General features: G+C 45.0%; 1 protein-coding gene across 5 annotated transcripts in view; it reads left to right on the top strand.

Moving 5' to 3' along the window:
- The window catches only part of LOC127574711 (guanine nucleotide-binding protein G(s) subunit alpha), a 328,685-nt gene extending 308,853 nt beyond the window's left edge, over positions 1–19,832 (top strand). For all 5 annotated transcript variants that reach the window (XM_052024002.1, XM_052024001.1, XM_052024004.1 and 2 more), the window contains 7 exons: positions 3,020–3,074; positions 4,872–4,945; positions 6,481–6,539; positions 9,800–9,920; positions 12,710–12,840; positions 15,602–15,669; positions 17,473–19,832. In XM_052024002.1, coding sequence (XP_051879962.1) covers positions 3,020–3,074; positions 4,872–4,945; positions 6,481–6,539; positions 9,800–9,920; positions 12,710–12,840; positions 15,602–15,669; positions 17,473–17,619 — 655 coding nt within the window. In that variant the 3' untranslated portion in view covers positions 17,620–19,832. The remainder of the gene's footprint in view (positions 1–3,019; positions 3,075–4,871; positions 4,946–6,480; positions 6,540–9,799; positions 9,921–12,709; positions 12,841–15,601; positions 15,670–17,472) is intronic.
- The last annotated feature ends 2,647 nt before the right edge of the window (positions 19,833–22,479 follow it).

Here is a 22,479-nt window from a genome sequence, read left to right as displayed (position 1 = left end):
GAGGAAACCCACGCAAACACAGGGAGAACGTACAAACTCCTTATAGACAGTGGCCAGAATTGAACCCAGGTCGCTGGCGCTGTAAAGCGTTATGCTAACCGCTACACTACCGTGCCTGCCATTCACTGGAAGCGGTTTCTTTCCCTTCAACCTGCCCATTTTTTGCTTGATCCGCATTATTAAAGCAACTCATCCATGGGAGGCTTAGCTGGTGCCAATAATAATAGGAATAATAATTGAATGTTGTGTGAGAAAGAGGTAGCTCCTCTCATAGCAGATTTACGGTAAGCACAGTTCAGATGAAAAGCCCTTTGATGTCCTCTGCTGGTGGAACAGAAAATAGTTTTCAGCAAATTTCTGTTTTGAAATAACATAGAGATTGCTTTACAAGGGGACATTAAAGGTTTATTGGGTATAGTTATTTCCCAATCAAGAGCCTTTTGGGAGGGGTGAATTTTCGACTTCCAGTTGGTGAACCTTTTACCCTGTGGGTCTGCAGGCAAGATGTGAGATTGATGTAAAATCTATTTTTAGTCAGCATGGATACCGTGAGACAAATGGCTTCCTTCGATACTGTCTGTGTCTGTGATTCAATGTCTTTCTTTGTGTTGAGAACTGCTTTCTGGCATCAGCCCTGAATTTCCTCTCTGTGCTGACTGTTCTGAGTCATGTGGCATGGAAACAGGCCATTCAGGCAACCAAGCCCACGGCAACCATCAAACGTTAATTTGCACCAATCCTACACCAATCCCATTCTATTCTTTGCACATTCCCATCAGCTTCCCCCTCTCCCTCCCCCCCCTCACTGCCCCCCCCCCCGCCCACTCAGACTCTCCCATCCACACACTAGGGCAATTTACAGTGGCCAATTAACCTACCAATCTGCATGTCTTTGGGATGTGGGAGGAAACTCACATGGTGACAGGATGAACATGCAACTCCACACAGACAGCACCCAAGGTCAGGATTGAACGCAGGTCACTGGAGCTGAGAGGCGGTGGCTTTACCAGCCGCTCTGCCACCCACTCCCCACCCAAAGGAACAGTCTCTTCACTGGAGTCGGTCAGATCAGGTTTTGACATCCCTCTGCCTCCTACAACATCACTCAAGGTCCCACCACAGACCAGACCTATGGGCCCAGGGTGTAGTTTGAGGAGGTGTAAAAGAAGCAAAGGAAAACGAAACCAGTGCTTTTATATTGTTACCTGTGCTCCACTATTTGCCAGTTCCAAAAAACACTGGTTTGTTATGTATGAAACATTTGTTCCATTCACAGTATATCATTGAAATGGCACAATGACAGTCAACTGTGCTTCTGTGCTGTAGCAATTCTGTGACTTGTGAGCTAATACTTGCTGAGCTTGCATTGATGGCAGCCGAGATGATTCATTTTTGATGTAAGTCAAATGAAATCCTGTTTAAAGGACAACATTTTTGGGTTATGAATGAGCATCGCACAAGTACAAATTTTAGGGCACTTGGTGACTATCTAAACAATACAGTGAACAAGAGCCAGCATCATTACCAGCTGCGTTGTCCATGTATTGGTGGCGTGTCTTGCCAGTGTATCAGTCACATATCTCTGCATTTAAAATTAGTGTAACACGATCGGTTTGTAAGACAAGCTTTTGACTGTACCTCGGTACAAGTGACAATAATAAACCAAGACCAATACCAATACCAATCTGCTGGAGGAACTCAGTGGGTTGAGCAGCATCTGTGGGAGAAAGAAATTGTCAACATTGAGAGTCACCATTCTCACCACTCCCGCTCTCCTCTTTATACCGGCCATCTCCCCTCACCACTCTCAGTCCTGATGCAGGGTTTCGACCCGAATTGTCGGCAACTCCTTTCCCCCCACAGATGCTGCTCTGCTCGACCCGCTGAGTTCCTCCAGCAGACTGTGTGTTGCTTCAGATTCCAGCATCTGCGGTCTTTTGTGTCTTCTTTAGAGTCAGTGTGTTTGCTCAATATTGTCGCAATGTGGAACTCTTACGGGGGAGAGAAGATTAATGCTTGAGAATTGGAGTTGTTTTTATCAGAACTGTGGCAACTCATGAGAGATTGGCTGGGACTTTGGAGTGAAAGGGGAATACTGGGAACTTGAATCAAATGTCAGGGATGGAAGGGTAAGAAGCACTTAACTCTCATCAGAAATCACACAGTGGACCTTTTTACAATGATCGTGAGTGAGAGCATTTAAATAATCAAGGATTCCACCTTAATGACACCAGGACTTGAGGGCCTGAGTTACAGGGAGAGGTTGGGCAGGCTAAAACTTTATTCCTAGGAAAGTAGGAGACTGAGGGGTGACCTTACAGAGGTGTATAATATTATGAGGGGCATAGATAGGGTGAATGCACACAGCCTTTTCAAGGGAACCAAAAACTAGAGGGCATAGGTTTAAGGTGACAGGGGAAAGAGTTAAAAAGGGACCTGAGGAGCAACTTCTTCACACAGAGGGTGATGTGTACATGGAACGAGCTGCCCAAGAAAGTAGTTAAGGCAGTTGCAATAACAACATTTAAAAGATATTTGGATAAGTACATGGACAGGAAATGTTTAGAGAGATACTGGGCCAACACAGGCAAATGGGACTAGCTTAGCGGGGGCACCTTGGTCAGCATGGACGAGTTGGGCCGAAGGGCCTGTTTCTGTGTTGTATGGCTCTTTTAACTAGCTTCAGAGGATCTTTCCTAAATGGTCAAATGACGAGACGTCCCACCCAGCCCTCACAGTTAAGTCAGTAACGACGTGGTCGATGTGGGTGGGAGGAGGATCATGTGGATCAGCACAAGGCAGTAGGCCCGAGTGGCCTGTCTCCGGGCCGTACATACTGTCCACTGTAGATTGTAGTAAAGCATTGACGGCCTCATGTTGCAGATTTATTTATTAAAGTAGAATCTTTATCTGCCTCGTGCTTCAAAATAATTATCTTGTGTAGCGCAATAACCTTGTCTTCCTTTCCAGTTGCAGATGAAAAACTGAGTTAAACACCGGTTTTGATTTTCTTTTCCAGCTTCTTAGACAGAATTGACCAAGTGCAGCAAAATGACTATTCCCCGTCAGATCAGGTGAGTGTCGAAACCTTTAACCAGTACATGGCCATGGTGTAATAGATGTAATGTTACTTCTGGGGCACATGGGCTCAACAGATTTTTGTAGTCTGTAGCTGGGTAAATGAACTATTAAACCGAGCACATCCTGGTAAACATCCTGGCTGTCTACTTCACTTTGAACCATGGGGCTGTCGGTTATTAATTGCACAACCTGTATCCTGAATACACCAGCCGCACATCAAGTAACCCTGAATTAGATTACTAATGTCTCTATATGTGACTCATATATAGATAAATGTCAATGCATTTCCCTTCTCGTGGTTTTGGTTGGTTGTTTCAAGTAGTGAATGTTTTCAAGTAAGAAGTAGTGACCTGTTGAAAATCGAAAAACTTCAGATGCTGGAAATCTGAAATAAAAGCAGAAAATACTGGAAACACTCAGCAGGTCAGGCAGCATCTGTGGGGATTGAAACACAGTTAATGTTTCAGGTCATCAGACATAGATAGTAATTTATGTATTAAGTTTTGAACACAGAATGATGAGTGTAGTGCATATCTTTATATGTAGGTAAATACTATAAGTTACACCCACCATGTGTACATACAGGTGGAAATCCAGAAGACAGCCATTTCATCCAGAGTAGGAGACTTTATCTCACTGCTTAGATTGATGAGATCTGAACAACTTACAGTACATGGGTGGTGGGTGCCTCCAGGAAAGATATTGGCTGCATTGTTCACAGTCAGAATGGTTACTACCACAGGCTTTACTGTGATCAATCCTCTATAACTTACCAAATGCTTCCTATGAATATTTCCCATTGTTTCCCTGTGAGTTTACAGTAGACCACTGTAGATTATTGAAGGAAATTTTTTCCTTTTCCCTGTACTTAAGCTGAAGTACTTGCATTGACTTTTCCTTCAGCTTCTCAAACTGACATCAGATAGCTATATCACTGTCACCATTTGCGAGATGCTACCCTACCAACAGGTTGTTAACAAGATGGAATCTTCTTGAAGAGGTAACAAGGAGGGACCAAAAGGCTAACCAGTTTTCCCAGAGAGAAAGGGCACAGAAAGAGGTCCTTCAACTCACTGAGTCCACCCAGACTATCGACCACTAAGAGGGCATAGGTTTAAGATCAGAGGCGAGAGATTTAAAAGGGACATCGGGCAGCTTCTTCACAGAAAGGATGGTGCGTATTTGGAATGAGCTGCCAGAAATAGTGGTTGAGGCGTGCACATTACCAACATTTAAAACCCATCTAGGTAAGTACATGGATAGGAGAGGTTTAGAGGGCTATGGGCCAAATGTGGGCAGATGGGATTAGCTCGCTGGGCAACACAGGTGGAATGGATGAGTCGGGCCAAAGGGCCCCTTTCCACGCTGTATGACTCTATGACTGTAAAAGCACATAAGACATAAGAAAGAACAATTACTAAAAGTGGAAACAGAAAGGAAACTAGTTCTGCCATTTGTAGAAAGGAACATACATGCGTATGTCAGACTTCTGAATCTAATAATTTTATGGGAGCTTGATTATATGATGGGGTGTCCGTAAGTCATGTGCTCATAACCTGGTGGCGGCCTATGTATCATTTTGTTTCCAGTATATACTGCAACATTTGGGCTGTAATATCATCTCAACATTTTGAAAATAAAATTACTTAAAACCCAACCAATCACTAAACCTGTTCAGGTAAAACATGAGTTTGTCTTCCCCCTATCAACTAGGAGTCTGTTGTACAGGTTTGGTGGCAGAATCTAAAATGAGCTTGAATTATTTGTGAATGTCCTTTTTTATCCAACAGGATTTGCTTCGATGCAGAGTTTTGACATCAGGGATTTTTGAAACAAGATTTCAAGTTGACAAAGTAAATTTTCAGTGAGTATGTTTCCAAGATCACACCTATACTTCCAACCCTGGCAAAATCATTTCAACTCTCCTAATAATGGCTCCTTTATGAATGCACTGTGGGAGAGGAAGCTGGTCCAAGAGGGAACCCCGTGAGATTGTATGTGGGAACAAGAATAGGTCACTCTCCCCTGGAGCCTGATCCGCCATTCAATGAGGTCATGGTTATTCTGTGATCTGACTCTGATTTACTTGCCTTTTTCTATATCTATTAACAGGCTTCTGTTAATCAGAGGTAAGAATGTGCAGAAGTGTCTCCTAACTTCACTTGAAGGATTGGCTCTAATTTTCAAACTATTCCCTCAGCTGTAGATTCCACTTCCAGAAGAAATCCATCTTTTGAGAACTTCAGTCAGGTCACTCTTCTGAACTCCAGGGAAGACCACCCAGGGTTATATGATCTCGGATCATTATTTAACCCTTGGAGTCTAGGTATCATGGAGTCATAGAGAGATGCAGCACAGAAACAGGCCCACTGAGCCCACACCAACCATCAACCACCCATTTACACTGATCCTGCATTAACCCTATGTTTAATTCTTCCCACATTCCCATCAGTTCCCCTCCAGATTCTACCACGCACCTACACACTAGGGGGAATTTTCAGTGGCCACTTAACCTACCAACACGCATATCTTTGGGATTATGGAGGAAACCGGAGTACCTGGAGGGGAGGAAACCTACACAGTCACAGGTAGAATGTGCAAACTCCCCCAAGACTGAGGGCGGGTCAGTGACCCCGGACACCGAAGTCATGCCTGCCACACCAGCAAGGAGCTGGGTCGCTGACACCAGACACTGACATTAAGAACGTGTGAACAAATCAACTTTGATCGGGTTTCAGGAATATAACTTGTTCGTATACCCTTGATACCATGGAAAATGCTGTACAAATGTACTCCATTTCACTAACTCCCAATGGAAAATTGGGAGTTCTGGTCTTATGGAAAAGTCCATGGTGCTAAGTGAAGCCAGCTTTTATGATATTGCTCATTCTGTTTTCAGGCTCTGGTCCTGTTGCTTCTCAATGGGTTTTCAGTCTTGAATGAACAACAGTCATCCAGTGATCTCCTAGTAAAGACCTGGCTAAGAGCCACACATTGTTATTGACAGATTGGGAGTAGGACTTGGTTGGGGGTGGTGGGGGGGGGTAGTCTGATCAAGAGCTGGCCTGGGGACACTCCTAACTCCGAGCCACGTCAGTGTGGGATTGGAAAAGTTGCAAACGGTGATGTCGAATTTGGTTCCTAATTGGATCCTTCAGGAGAAGTTTATGTTCTCTGTGATTTAATTTTGAATAGTATTTTCCAGCAAACTGTGGTGTGAAGTGAGCAGCTTCCAGCTTGATGCAGAGATCATAAAATAATTCCCTGGTCAAACTGCGTAAAGTCCCCTTTCATCAGTGTTGGAAAGTCACTGTGTAGTTGTTGCTGCAAACTATTCTACCCGAGACTGTGTGCATTTCACCATAGTGGCGCACTGACTGTGCATTCTTTCTCTTGCAGTATGTTCGACGTGGGAGGCCAAAGGGACGAGAGGAGGAAGTGGATCCAGTGTTTCAATGGTCAGTAACCCTAGACTAGTCCTTCAAATAGAACCTTAGAGTCATAGAGTCAAACAGCAGGGAAACAGGCCCTTCGGCCCAACTGGTCCATGCCAACCAAGACCTCCATCCAGGCTAGTCCCATCTTTGGCCCCTATCCCTCTAAACCTTTCCTACCTATGTACCTGTCCAATGCCTTTTAAATGTTGAATATGTTCCTGCCTCAACCACTTCCTCTGGCAGCTCATTCCACATTCTGACAACCATCTGGGTGAAAAAATTGCCCCTCAGGTTCCTATTAAATCTCTCCCCTCTCACCCTAAACCTATGTCATCTAGTTCTGGATTTTCCAACACTGGGGAAAAAAGACTCTGCGCATTCACCCTATCTATGCCCCTCATGATTTTATACACTTCTATAAGAGCACCCCTCATACTCCTACACTCCAATGAATAAAGTCCTAGCCTTCTCAACCTCTCTCCATAACTCAGTCCCTCAAGTCCAGGTAACATCCTCAGTAATCTTTTCTGCATTCTTTCCTATGGCAGGGTGACCAAAACTGAATACAATATTCCAAGTGCAGTCTCACCAAAGTCTTGTACAGCTGTTACATAACATCCCATCTTCTAAATTCTATGCCCTAACTGAGGAAAGCCAGCGTGCCAAACACCTTCTTCACCACCCTTCAGCCCTTGCCTCTCTCTTGCCTGTAAACAGTGCTGCTCACTTAAAGTGACCACAAATGCCATTCCATCTGACCGATTCCTTCTTGCTACTTTTTCCCCTTGTTGTCTCTGTATTGGTCTTTGTAATTCGGCTGCTCTGGACCTGGTCCTCCAACAGGCAATTAGCAGATTCTGTCTTTATCTCAGATGTCCAGCATCTGCAGTATTTTGCATTTGGAGCTGTTTCCTGATTCCTTTTTACAAGATAACTCGTGTTTCCCCATGCAATTTTTGCTGAGGCAGAGCTGAAAATATAAGAGCAGGAGTAGGCCTTCAAACCTGATGCATCATTTGATAGGTCATGGCTGATCTGATTGTGAACTCGGCTCCACATTTCCTTTCTATCCCTGGTAACCTTTCAATTATCAAGAATCATTCTACCTCTGCCTTAAAAATATTCAAAGGCTCAACTTCGACCCTCATTGAGGAGGAGAGTCCCAAAGGCTCACAGTCCTCTGAAAGAAAACTTAAATCGGCCAACCCTTATTATTTTACCTCTAGTTCTAGATTCTCCAACAAGAGGAAACATTCTCTCCACATCAACCCTGTCAAGACCCCTCAGGATCAAATATGTTTCAATGAAGTTGCCTCTTTTCTGAACTCCTGGCTTAACCTGTCCAACCTTTCCTCATTAAGCAGTCTGCTCATCCCAGGTGCCTGCTCTTAACTGAATGGATATAATATCCTGATCTTTGATTTTGGCTCCCTCATCAACTGAATTTGCAACAATCCAGTTGGGAAGGTGAATCTGCCCCGTCACACATTCACTGTAGAAATGAATGGGAATTCACAGACTGATGTCCGTTGACATGAAAACAGATAATGCTGGAAAAACTCAGCAGATCAAGCAGTGTCTGTGGAGAGAGAGGCAGAGTTAATGCTTCAGAGGAATGACCTTCCATCTATGACATAAAAAGCTGGCTCAGCTTCCTACTGCACAAATGCTGACTGACCTGCTGAGTATTTCTGATGTTTTCCAGAATTGACGGTGTTTTGCTTCTGCATTAGATGTCAACTGATGCAATTGTAATCCAGGACACAAGGTGTCGGTTATGCTTCACCATCACATGAGGGAGACTTGTTAAAGTAAACATTAAAGGAAAAGCTTGTGGGGTAACCAGTTACTGCAGTTTGTGGCCCAGATGTCCTGTAACCAAGGGTTGGGAGGGAGGGTGGGTGGGCTGGGACACACACACTCTGATTCAGTAGGAGCAAGAAGCTGACAGCCGTGGAGTTGCCACCAGTCAGAGGATGGGAAGAGTCCCGGGATTTGTTCCCAAGTAGCAGAGGTTCATACCAGCCCCCACTATCTCTGACGCTGGTGATCAGGATCCGACGCCCATCACGGAACCTCATTTACATGTTAAACTTCCGCAGCGTCGGGAACAGGCCAACGGTGGTGGCCCCTCTATAAGTTCCAGTGTTAATGGTGTGAGCAGAATACTGGCCCCTAGATTAAGGCTATTGGTGAGGTTCAGTAGTCAGGGCTGTGTATGCGTGTGTACACGTGTGTGTGTGTGTGTGTGTGTGTGTGTGTGTGTGTGTGTGTGTGTGTGTGTGTGTGCATGCATATGTGTGTGTGTCTGTATATGTGTCTCTGTGTGTGTCTGCACATGCATGTGTCTGTGTGTGTGCATGCGTGTCTGTGTGCGTGTCTGTCCATGTGTGTGTGTGTGCGTGTGTATCTGTGTGTGTCTGTCTGTGTGCGTGTGGCTGTATGCATGTGTCTGTGTGCGTGTGTCTGTGTGTGTGTGTGCATGTGTCCGTGTACGTATGTGTCTGTGTGCGTGTGTCTGTATGTGCGTGTCTGTGTGCGTGCGTGTGTGCCTGTGTGTGTGTGTGTGTGTGTCTGTGTGCCTGTATGTGTCTGTGTGCGTGTGTGTCTGTGCGTGTGTGCGCGTGCATGCATGTGTGCATGTTACCAAAGAGAGAGAATGATAACTGGGTCTGTTATGGTGATAATTCGACCTCTTGGACAGGTTCATGGAGGATAGTGTTGGACATGTTCCTATCCCAAGGAAAGAAATAGGCCCAACAAACGTCCTTCATTGTGTACCTGCCTCCTTGTCATAGTCATTCATCTTCCCCTCTCCTACAACAGTACTTACCTCTCAACTCCTTTTTAAGTAGGATGGCCTGGTAATTGACACTCTTTTTTGAGAAGCACTGTGCAATAAGCTGCACCCTGGGCTGCCTTGCACAGCAAATGACTGAATCTACTGCACAGTTAAGTTTATGACATTGGCCTTCAGCACTGCTGAAGGCTGTTAGTTAATCGGTGCTCAGTTTGGTTCACCTCTGGATGGTCATGCCAGGCATTGTTATAATAACCACCAGGACACCTCCACCAGTAAAGGGCACAGGTGCTGTTGAGGATCAGCTGGTTGGATAACTAACACTGGAGCCAACCAAGTGGCCCCTTGCAGCAACAAGTGCGTTCAATTGTCGTGGTTTTATTCTGCTGGACCCCAATAATTCTGCTCTATTCCTCTCTCCATTCTCCTCTCCTGCATCTACATGAACTGAACGGGGCCATCAACAATCAATCATGCACAGACGTCACAGCTATTATTTTTGTGGTGGCCAGTAGTAGCTACAACATGGTGATACGGGAAGACAACAACACCAATCGGCTCCGAGAAGCACTCGATCTCTTCAAAAGCATCTGGAACAACAGGTATAAAAAGACTAATTTCAAATCTCTTTCTGGCATCCGTGTTCAAATTTCTGAAGCGTCCCTGGAATTATAATTGGTGGTCTCTTAAAAATGCTGTTCGAACTGCACACGATGTGATGCTCACTCCTAGTGTCTGTTCAGCTCAGCCGCAGTTTGTGGTTTAAGGAGTCGCACTGAGTCTTCGTTTGCTTTTGATATTTTAACAGATGCTAAGCAACATCAGCCACATTTCCCTGGGCTGTAGCATAGGTGGGGCTTCTCACCTTTACAATGACCAAGTTCTGGAGTTAAAACCTGCTTTGTAATGGGTTTTAGGTTATTATGCATGATTTTTGATACAGCATTAATTTCCGGGAGAATTTCCTGTTCCCTGAAACCAAGAGCAAGGACGTCATAAATCTCATTCCCAGTTATATTGGGAACTTGGAGGAGTTTCCCAAAACAGGGTATTTGCAACCTCCCCTCGCTCAGAGGTTTAGAGGGGATATTAGGAAGAACTTTTTCACCAAAGGTAGTTGGAATTTGGAACGCACTCCCTGTGTGGATGGTGGATGCAGAGACTCTCACAACATTTGAGAAGTATCTAGACAAGTACTTGAATCGCTGAGGCATAGAAGGTTATGGACCAAGTGCTTGGTCAATGGAATTAGTATAGATAGGTATTGGATTGTCAGCATGGACAGAGTGGGCTGATGGGCCTGTCTCTGTACTGTTTGACTCAATGACTCCAAACTCCAATCTGAGAAGACTGCTGAAAAGTAAGTTGTTCCTTCAGCAAACCTTAATACTGTACCTTTTAGACCAGAAACCCTGATTGCCAGCGGCCAATATGCAGTTAACCAATCCGGCTTGTCCTACTTATGGTCTGTCCTGTCACCCAGATGGTAAGGGTCTGACTAGCACCATGTTGCTGCAGAAATTAAGGTGAATGACACTGTGACATAGCTGGTAGAGTCGCTGCCTCACAGCTCCAGAGATCTGGATTCAGACCTGTCTGTGTGCAGTTTGCACGTTCTCCCTATGACTGCCTGGATTTCCTCTGGGTGCTCTTGTTTCTTCCCACATCCCAAGGACATGCGGGCTGGTAGGTTAACTGGCCCCAGTGTGTAGGTGAGTGCTAGGATCTCACTATACCTAACTATAGAGAGGATATCAGTAAGATTGAAAGAGTGCAGAGAAGATTTACTAGAGTGTTGCCGGGTCTTCAAGAGCTGAGTTACAGGGAGGGATTGAACAGGTTAGAACTTTATTCCTTGGAGCGCAGAAGAATGAGGGGAGATTTGATAGAGGTTTACAAAATTATGAGGGGTATAGACAGAGTTAATGCGAGTAGGCTCTTTCCACCTAGATTAGGAGAGATAAGTACGAGGGGACATGGCTTTAGGGTGAAAGGGGAAAGGTCTAGGGGGAACATTAGGGGGAACTTCTTCACTCAGAGAGTGGTGGGAGTGTGGAATGGGCTGCCATCTGACATGGTAAATGCGGGCTCCCTCTGAAATTTTAAGAATAAATTGGATAGATACATGGACGGGAGAGGTCTGGAGGGTTATGGACTGGGTGCAACTGGATCCTTGACTTCCTGACCAACAGACCGCAATCAGTGAGGATAGGCAGCAACACCTCCTCCAGAATCAGAATCAGGTTTATTATCACTGACATATGTCATGAAATTTGTTGTTTTGCAGCAGCAGTACAGTGCAGAACATAAAAATTACTATAAGTTACAAAAATAATAAATAGTGCATAAGAGGAACAACGAGGTAGTGTCCATGGGTTCATGGATTGTTCAGAATCTGCCGGTGGAGGGGAAGAAACTGTTCCTTAAACATTGGCTGTGGGTCTTCAGTCTCCTCCCTGATGGTAGTAATGAGAAGAGGGCATGTCCCGGATGGTGAGGGTCCTCAATGATGCATGCTGCCTTCTTGAGGCACCGCCTCTTGAAGATGTCCTCGATAGTGGGGAGGGTTGTGCCCATGAAGGAGCTGGCTGAGTCTACAACCCTCTGCAGTCCCTTGCGATCCTGCGCATTAGAGCTTCCATACCAGGCTGTGATGCAACCAGAACTTGCCTGCTCCAATGCAGCATAAAATTTGACTAATTTGGACCTACAGGCAGATCATCCATGACCCAGGGTTTGGCCTCAGAGTTGGGGTGTGAGGGGGTGCAGGTGGCATTTCCATGGCTACTCATACAGCCTAACATATCTACTGCTGCTCAACTTATAGAGTCACAGAGTCATACACCACAGAAACAGACCCTTTGGCCCACCCATCTATCCTGACTATCAAAGTACCTATCTATACTAATCCCATTTACCAGCACTTGGTCCATTGCCCTCTATGCCTTGGCAATTCACATGCCCAACAAGCCCCGATGGGAGACGTTAAACGTTGTGAGAGAATCTGCCTCCAGCACCTCCTCAGGCCTGTTCCCGATTCCAACCACCCATTTGCCGCCAGACTGAGGAGCAAGTTGCATGGAGATGGTTGTCAAGGCTCAGGCAAGATGGGCCTCCTCCTGTGCTGTCTCACCCGATGACAGTTAAGGCAACAGTCCTGTCCCGGTGCTTCAGTTGAGGTGTGTAGTCATTGACGTCAGCGCATCCCGTAACAACAGACCCTGTGATTCCATCAGGAAACAGCATTAGATCTGAGCTGGAGCAGTACGGCACAGGATGGAGGTGGGAACTGAACCAAGGGCAGGAAGGAACTGACGAGCCCGTAAGGCTTGGACCATGTTACTGCGTTCAGTTGTCCTCCTGCAAGCTCACCGCTCTTTCTTTCCACCAGGTGGCTGCGAACAATTTCTGTCATCCTCTTCCTGAACAAGCAGGACCTTCTGGCAGAGAAAGTGTTGGCGGGAAAATCCAAAATTGAAGACTATTTTCCAGAGTACACGCGTTACACAACTCCAGATGATGGTAATGCTTCTGTTGTCTTAGAAATTTGGGTGGAATCCTGTGAGGAATAGGAAAAAGAGTTTAAAATGGTGGCACATGCTTGGTGAATAGCTGCCTTCCATTTTATACTGAGAGGCAGCTACTCACCAAGCATGTGCCACCATTTATTGAGATTATGACTACAATTTATAACAAAAACACAAGAAAATAGGAGTGGGGGTAGGACACCTTCCCCTCAAGTCAGCGCTGCTATTCAGTGTAAATATGGCTGATCGTGCCTGCCTTTAACCCAACTTCCTTAATCTGTTACTCCAGGTACATTTACAATATATGTAAGAGAGTTCCAGACTTCCACTGTTCTCTGAGTGTGCTGTTCACCCTGAAACTCCTGGCTTCAGATTTTAGGCTAAGGCTGCTTGTCCTTGACTCTTCAACCAGAGCAAGTAACTTCCCTCTGAGTGCTTGACCACTTCCCCATAATATCTTCAGTCAGATCTAAACTTGCTTTACGTAATCTCCTCTCATAACTTAACCCTTGGAGTCCGGATACTATTCAGACTAGAGACAGAAAATGCTGGAAACACCCAGCAGGTCAGGCAGCATCTGCGGAAAGAGAAACAGAGTGAATGTTTCAGGTCAGAGACCCTTTTTCAGATTCAGTCTCTGACCTGAAACATTAACTGTTTCTCTTTCCACAGATGCTGCCTGACCTGCTGAGTGTTTCCAGCATGTTCTGTTTTTTTTCAGATTTCTAGTGCCTGTAGTTTTATTCTGAGTCCTTGCTATAGTCCTTGCTATAAGTCCTTCTAAAGTCTATGCATCTACAGGATGGGGTGCAGAACTGGTCACATCTCCAGGTTTGCTCTTACTTGATTCCAATGCAACTCTTATGAGGATAGGTTGAGTGAACTCAGGCTTTTCTCTTTGGAGAGAGGGAGGATGAGAGGTCACTTGATAGAGGTGTACAAGATGATAGGAGGCATCGATCGAGTGGACAGTCAGAGACCTTTTCCCAGGGCGACAATGGCTAACACGAGGGACATAATTTTTTAGGTGATTGGAGGAAGGTATAAGGGGGATGTCATGGGTAAGTTTTTTACACAGAGAGTGGTCAGTACGTAGAACGCACTGCTGGTAGAGGTGGTGGGGGTAGATACATTAGGGACATTTAAGAGACTCTTAGATAGACACATGAATGATAGAGGAATGAGGGGCTATGTGGGAGGGAAGGGCCAGATAGATCTTAGAGCAGGATAAAATGTCAGCACAACATTATGGGCCGAAGGGCCTGTACTGTGCTGTAGTGTTCTATGTTCTTGTTCTAGCTGCAGCATAACACCTACTTCTTGCTTCAGTTGTCTTTATGTACATGTTTTGAACCTCCCCACAGCATTTGATGTTTATTGACCATTGAGTACTTCTAGTTTTCCAGCAAATCAGTGGTAGCTCAGTGTGGCACTCTTCCACCTGGGTTACGAGAATGGGCTGCTCCAGACAGCTGAGCACTGCAGTCCAGGCTAACACTCCAGTGCAGCGCTGAGGGAGTGCTGCACTGTTGGAATTGTCATCATTCAGATGAAACATTCTGCTGACTCGGGGGATGTAAAAGATCCCAAGCCACAGAGAAGGGCTGTGGAGTGGGTCCTGGACAATGTTATATCTCTTAGTTGACATTACCAAAACAGCTCATTATTACCTTGGGATCCTGCTGTGCTCAGATGGCATGCTTCCTACGTCACAACAGTAAGTACATTACCCTCCCAATCACATCATTGACAGGAGATATTCAAAAAAAAGGGATGTGAAAGGTTGCTACATAAATGCAAATCTGAGCTGACACTCTCATACAGGAGTGTGGGCTGCTGGCTACCACCGCTTCTCATGGAGTTAAACAGCACAAAGGCAGGCCATTCGGCCCACCGGGTCTGTGCCGGCCATCAAGCACCCATCTCTTGGTTCCATTGAAGTGAGTGGAACCCGTGGTCCCAAATACATGCGGCCAGGTACAGCCACATCTCCCACACACTCTCAGCGTTAGCGCCAGAGCCAAACTCCTGCCCCAAAACCTCTGTAAACTCCCGGTGAGGAATGTTTTGGGTGAGTTCTGTCCTGGCGGTTGCTGATTTATTGAACCTCACCCAATGCATCCTTCATCAGAATCGGATTTATTATCACTGACTCAGATGGCGTGGAATTTGTTGTTTTGCGGCAGCGGTACAGTGCAAAGGTATAAATAAATAGTGCAGAAAAGAAAAAAATAATGAGGTTGTGTTCACGGGCACATGGGTAGTGTTCATTGTCCACCCAGGCACCCAACACCAACCCTACCCTATCCATGATGCAGCTGTGGTTGCAAACAACAACAGATTTCTGGAACCTCTGGTTCCAAAGTGGGAGTACCCCAGTGTTCAGTGACTGATTCCATCAAATACAATACAAGGCATTGGCAAGCATCCTTGCACTTTCAGCATCCCCAGTGCTGCTCCTGAAAGTTTATTTTGATTTTCAATGGGGGCATCAAGGCCAAGATTGAGACACTTTGGAATCTGGGGAATGGAGGGATATGGAGATCAGGCAGGGAAAGGATCATCCACACTCCTGTTGGATAGTAGAGCATGTTCGAGAGCCTGGTGCTGCTGATCCTTACAGAATGCCTGTTGGGTTGACTGTCTGACAGAGGTGAGGGTCATTTCACTTCACTGAGCAGTTCAATGGCTGTGGCAAAGTAATCAACTCCTTTTCTAACACTGTGACGTTTTTTGCTTCTTTGTCTTGGGAGCAGCAACCCCTGAACCTGGAGAAGATGCCAGAGTCACGAGAGCTAAATATTTTGTACGAGACGAGTTTCTTGTGAGTATTCCATTGAAATTGATGTGGTTGAATCATGGAAGGTGTCATTAGGCCATTCAGCCCATCGAGTCAGTGCTGATTCATAGTAGAGCAGTTCCATTCCCCATCTGTCTCCCCTCAACCCTGCACATTATTCCCTCTCAAGTGCCTATCCAAGTGACATTGAAAGCCCTGATTGATTCTGTTTCCACAAGCCCTGTACGGAGTGAATTCCAGATCATAGCCACTAAATGCTAAAAGATTTTCCTCACCTCCCCTTTGTACCCAAAGCTCTAAATCTGCATCCCGTGATCCTTGAGCCATCCACTGACGGGAACAGCTTCCCTCTGGCTGCCCTGTCCTCAGCGTCCAAACAAAGTGCGTGCAACAAACCTACTGACATCAACCCGCGAGGCAGACTCTACAGTTTAGTTTGGTGGGCCAAGTGGTGATGATCCCAGGATTCTATAGACACAAGACAGCAAAGTAACCAACCGCCAAGTTTGAGAGAAGATGCGGAACGTCCACACTCACCTGAGGTTTTTGCTCCACTTTCACAGTACGTTACTTTGTGGTGCCTCTCCCTTCCTCTTCCTGTTGATCCAGCCAGTGTTCGCCTTCCCCTTTCCGTCTAGTCTCCACTGACACCTTCCCTAACCCCCACTGTGAGACGGTGAAATCAGAAACTTCAACTACTGCTGCTTTCTGTCCTTTTACATATTCTGACTGGCGATGATACTCAAACCCCACAATATGATTGGAGTTGCCCCATGACCCTACGAGATTTTTGCAATTCTCAAATTCTGGCCACATGTAAATCCCCCAATTTCCATTGCTCCAGCCTTCAACCCTGAAATTTCCCTGAGCTCAGATGCCTGAGCTCCGGAAATCTGTCCCTATAGCTCCCTGCCTCCCTCTCCTCCCGTAAGACGCTTCTAAAGCCTGCCTCATTGACCAGTCTTCAACTGACATGAACAATGCTGAATTTTAATGTGAAGTACCTTACGTTAAAAACACTTTGCAACAGTGTTAATGTAGTACTCCAGTGAAAACAGATTTGCGTGACTTCGTGAATAAAATACTTCATTACAAGTCTATTCACGTATTCATAACTGTTTAATAAACAATCTGCTGGAGGAACTCAGCAGGTCGAGCAGCGTCTGTGGGGAGGAAAGGAGTTGTTGATGTTTCGGGTCTGCCCAATATATCACGGGCACAACCCTCCCCACCACCGGTAGTACCTACAGGAGACGCTGTCTCAAAAAGGCAACATCTATCATCAAAGATCCCCCCCATCCGGGCCATCCCATCTTCTCGCAGCTACCATCGGACAGGAGGTACAGAAGCCTGAAGTCCCCCACCACCAGGTTCAAGGACAGCTGCTTCCCTTCAACCATTCAGTTCTTGAACCAACCTGCACAACCCTAATCACTGCAGTTTAGCAACACTATGACCACTTTGCACTAAAATGGACTTTTTTTTGTTCTAATTGTGTTCTTTCTTGTAAAAACTGTGCATAATTTATGTTTAATTTATGTTTTTCTTGTGAATGCTGCTCATATGATGCTCTGTGCCTGTGATCCTGCTGCAAGTACGTTTTTCATTGCACCTGTGCAGTCATGTACTTGTGCAGATGATAATTAATTTGACTTTGAAACCCAGCATCTGAGTTCCTCCAGGAGATTGTTTGTTGCTCAGATTCCAGCATCTGCAGCCTCTTGTGTCTCCATAAATGTTCAATGGACTGGCATTTATAGTTTTGTATCTCAGACTGACTAACCCAGAGGCTAGGCGGATAACCACAAATTCCCTCTCTTCCTGCAGAGGATCAGCACAGCGAGCGGAGATGGACGCCACTACTGTTACCCGCACTTCACCTGTGCAGTGGACACGGAAAATATCCGCAGAGTATTCAATGACTGTCGAGATATTATTCAGAGAATGCACCTGCGCCAGTATGAACTGTTGTGATGGAGAATCAATGTGACTTCTTGATTTTTGGACTCTGCTGGTTTCCTTACCCTTGACCTGCCCACGCAGGGTGGAAGAAATGCGAGAGATGTGTGTCAACTTTGCTCTCTCAGCTTTGTTTTGTTCTTCATTCCTGACTTCACTTTCTTTTGTGCACTTCACTCTGTGTTAGTTTGTTTCCCCTCCCTGGTTCTACCGAGACCTCTGGTTACCTCTTGTGTCTTGATAGAAGTCTGGGTAAATACCTCCATCTGCCTCCCTGCAGCACATGACTCTGCTGCCCCCCTGCCCACCCCTGTCCTCGGGCAGCTGACGACAGCCCTGTCTTTCAGACCTCTCTCTCTCTCTCTCTCCCCCCCCTCTCTCTCCCCCCCTCTCTCTCTCCCCCCCACCTGTCTCTCTCCCCCCCGCCTCTCTCTCTCCCCCCCTCCCTCCCTCCCTCCCTCTCTCCCTCTCCCTCTCTGTGGGTTTCTTTACAACACAACGCTCAAGAGTACTTGATGGGGGAAAATATATTAGAACGACAATGCACTTTTTTGCATCAGGGTAATTTAAAAAAAAAACAACTGTTGAGGAAGTTCACACAATGTAGCAGCACCAGAACATGTAATAGTTTCATGGTTTTCAGCATTAAGAATTGCAGTTCCGCTGAAAAAGGACCTCGTCTTCAGCCACTTGAGGCAAAGGAATAGTAAAGAGATGGGATGTCTGAATCCTACATGTAGGAGACATTTTCTGAGGTCTTGGAGCTATTGAGTCTCACCACACTTTAGATCTTGAACAGGGACTGCTTTGGCCTGGCCACATGGGCTGAAACCGCCACACACTAACGTTTGTTCAAGCTGTCCACCGTGGTCATTTAGGGATAACTCACGACCGGACAAGTAGTCCAAACATTTGTTTCTCTTTTCTGTTTGTTTCACTGCTGGATTATTATCTTGTACAGACTGTAAAATGTATTATTTTGTACAACTTTATTGAAAAGAATACTTGTAGATGATCTTTGTGCCTTGATTATGGCTGTACCTGTAAAATGAGCTGAGATGTAAGTATGTTTGATTGCGCTGTACAGCTTTATGTCAAAACCCTTTCTACAGCAATGGCTGCAGACAGGATGTTTCTCTGTAGAGATTAGTTTTTTTTTCCTGGTTTATAAAGAAGGAAAATGCTCTTTAGTAAAAAAATGTATAAATTATGCAAATTAACCACTTACCTTTACAAGAAAGGGTCAGAGGTGATGAGATGTTGCAAGATCATGCCTTGTTTTGGATTCTCAGCTTTAACACATTGGAATCCAGTTAGGCATCCAAAATGCAACGTGGAATTATTTCTATGGGAACCAAGGTTTTTTTGCTAGAAGTATACATGTTTGGTAATTCTTTGGTCATTCATAGACCTTCACAAATGCACAGGCATTGTGAACGTGTGAGCACCATTAGATAGGCTCTTAAATTCTTGTACCATCAGCAGCTATTATTGTGCAAGTAAGTAGTAAGAAACAGAAAAAAACCTAAGGTGTAAACCTTTGTGTCTGGCCTAAGAGAATTACATTTTTATTTCTCTTTTAATAAAGAGATATGTTAGAAAAGTTTATTTTAAATATTGTAGAATTTGAGATGTGTGAAAATTTCTCAGACTTGAATAATTTATGCAAATCACATTCTCAGAACAAGTGGTGGTTCAGTTTGGAAAATAAGCAAAAATCGCTGTAGCAATAAGGCATGTCCTTTTTAGTAACTATTACACTGCTTTATATTTTATACCTAGGTGTTTTATGTCTCTGTGAGTATATACTTTTCATGTGTCCAGAATAACTTGTACAATTTGTACAATGTTAAAAGAAATTACAGTTACAATAACAGAAACCCAGTAAGTGTTAATTCTATATTACTTTAAAATGGAGACCTGATGTACACTATTCCCTCCTTACACCTCCCCTGTGCACAATGGTGTTTTAAGTATTCTGTGTGCTTAATTAACATCCATGATTGCAAAATCTAGCTACGTTATACAAATAGAAATGGAGAGCCAAAAAGGACAATCTTTCTGTCAAGGGTACCAGAGTGGAGAGCCACACGAGGCCACCTTTATCTCCCCCTTTTCACCTGAGGACGTGAGCATATGTGTATAATAGGTATTTGTTTAAGATGCCCTTCCAAAGCAGGCACATTTCAATCCCCGTGCACACCCTTGCCAACCAATAAATTATTGAGTCAAACCTACAGCCACCTGACGATTTTCTGCCAGTGAATCAGTTTGTGGGGGATTGTGTTTATCAGTGGAGGGACTGTCTTCCTGTCTTCAATGCTGTGTAAATGAAAATGAAATCAGACTAAACCAGTCAAGACAGGAATGAGGCAAAAATCGTAGCTTAAACCATAGAACCATACAGCACAAAACAGGCCCTTCGGCCCACTGTGTCGTGCCGTCCATCAGACCACCCTCACACTACCTAACCCCTTCCTCCCGCATATCCCTCTATCTCACGTTCCTCCATATGCCTATCCAACAAGCTCTTGAACCTGTTCAATGTATCTGCCTCCACCACCACCCCAGGCAGTGCATTCCATGCACCAACCACTCTTTGGGTGAAAAACCTCCCTCTGACATCTCCCCTGAACCTCCCACCCATAACCTTAAAGCCATGACCTCTCGTCTTGAGCATTGGTGCCCTGGGAAGGAGGCGCTGACTGTCTACTCTATCTATTCCTCTCAATATTTTATATACCTCTATCATGTCTCCTCTCATTCTCCTCCTTTCCAGTGAATAAAGCCCTAGCACCTTAAGCCTCTCCTCATATTCAATACCCTCCAATCCAGGCAGCATCCTGGTAAATCTCCTCTGCACCCTCTCCAATGCCTCCACATCCTTCCTATAATGAGGCGACCAGAACTGAACACAGTACTCTAAATGTGGCGTAACTAGAGTTTTGTAAAGCTGCATCATAACCTCGCGGCTCTTAAACTCAATCCCGCGATTTATGAAAGCCAACATCCCATTGGCCTTCTTAACTGCTCTTTCCACCTGTGAGGCAACTTCCAACGAACTGTGAATATGAACCCCCAGATCCCTCTGCTCCTCCACACTGCCAACTTAACATTTATAATCACCTCTGAACTTCCAAAATCCTGAAATTGTAACCCGTGTATTTCAAGCCCTAAACTGACCATTTAATTAGTTACTATGTGTAATTAACTTTCCCTCAATGTGTGACTAAGGTATGAAATACACTGTATCTGTCTGATATAGCACAGGGAATATTGTCTCCCTGTGTGCAAAGTTCTAAACAAAAGATTTTTAAAGGTATTTAGCTTCATTTGCCAGTGTACAGGCAGGCTCTTTTAAAGTAAAAATGCTGCAAATGATGGAAATCTGAAATAAAAGCTGAAAGTATTGGAAATGCTCAGCAAGTCAGTCAGCGTCTAGCTTGAGAGAAAGAGTTAATGTTACAGCAGATGACCTTTCATCAGATCTGGAAATAGAAAACGAGTGTACATTAACCCTCAGCTTCCACAAGTTCAACTTCTTTTGCCTGTTAGCAGCTCTACATGGATATAACAATTTCTAAAAGTTTAACAGGACAATGTAATACAAGTCTATTCACAGAGGAGGAAGCCGCTTACCTACTTCAGCCAATCGGCGTCGATTATCTCCAGTTCCCTTACCATCCTTCTTGATGTACGCAAAAACCATCCTTCAAACTACTTCCATTGAATATATTGATGCTTATGAGGAGTGATGGATTTGATATCACAAGAAGCAGATATGTAAACAAAGCTCATTATTAGAAGGTGTCCACACAGGAGGGAGCTTCTTGTCACAAGTGGTCCAGAAACTAGTTACTATATATAAATCATGATTTTTTACTCATTGTGTACACGTATATAGATAAATCTGTTTAATATTGAGACAGAGCAACTTTTCTCTTGCAAAGTTTTACTACATTGTGGCAGAGATGGGAGCGGTGTGAAGAGATGAAAGGGCCAGATCCACTCTGATTAATGAGTCTCCACCGCCCTCAGAAGGCACCAGCTGTACCAGACATTGCCTCTGTTCTCTCCACTGCTGCCCCTTGTCTGTCACTCCAGATCTCACTTTTCCTGGTTCTGATGAAAGGTCATTGACCTGAGTCGTTAACTCTGTTTCTCTCTCCACAGGTGCTGTCTGACTTGCTGAGTATCACCAACAATTTCTGGAGACACAAGAGACTACAGATGCTGGAATCTGGAGCAACAAACAATCTGCTGGAGGAACCCAGTGGGCCAAGCAGCATCTGTGGGAGTCCTGTAGGGTCCTAATGCAGGGTTTCGACCCAAAACGTGGACAATTCCTTACCTTCCACAGGTGCTGCTGGACCCGCTGAGTTCCTCCAGGCAGATTGTTGCCCAACAATTTCTGGTTTTATTTCAGTCTCTTGCCAGCTTGGTCACCACGAGGAGCCTAACGAACTAAAGCAGAAATGTTGAGGGAAGTGGCCCTGTGAGTCTTTCTGCTCTCTGCTTCCAAATGTCAACACTTGACCTTTGGTTCATTATCTCATCCCACTGCTCACTGCATTCACCTCATGGGAAACATATCGTAACCTGGCTGACAAAGAATATAGGCTAGCATTCCAAAAAAGCAGATGCAGGTTAATTCACTGATTTGCTCTTGAGTTGCTTGTTGGATTATTACGGAGGAAGATTAGTTGAGCATCTGACCACACTGTTCACGATGGGTGAATGTTTACCGCACCTCTCCATGAAGGATTCCACCCTTCCCAATCGCAGCCTCAAACCCAGGGAGCAGGAGCTAATAAAATAAACAGAGAAGGCCATTCAACTCATCAAGTTCATGCCAGCTCCCAGCAGAGCAATCCC

Source organism: Pristis pectinata, chromosome 9 (genome assembly GCF_009764475.1).
Source record: "Pristis pectinata isolate sPriPec2 chromosome 9, sPriPec2.1.pri, whole genome shotgun sequence".
In the NCBI taxonomy this organism is placed as follows: domain Eukaryota; kingdom Metazoa; phylum Chordata; class Chondrichthyes; order Rhinopristiformes; family Pristidae; genus Pristis; species Pristis pectinata.
The sequence above is the reverse complement of the archived record's forward strand: the minus strand, read 5'-3'. Positions and strand labels throughout refer to the sequence as shown.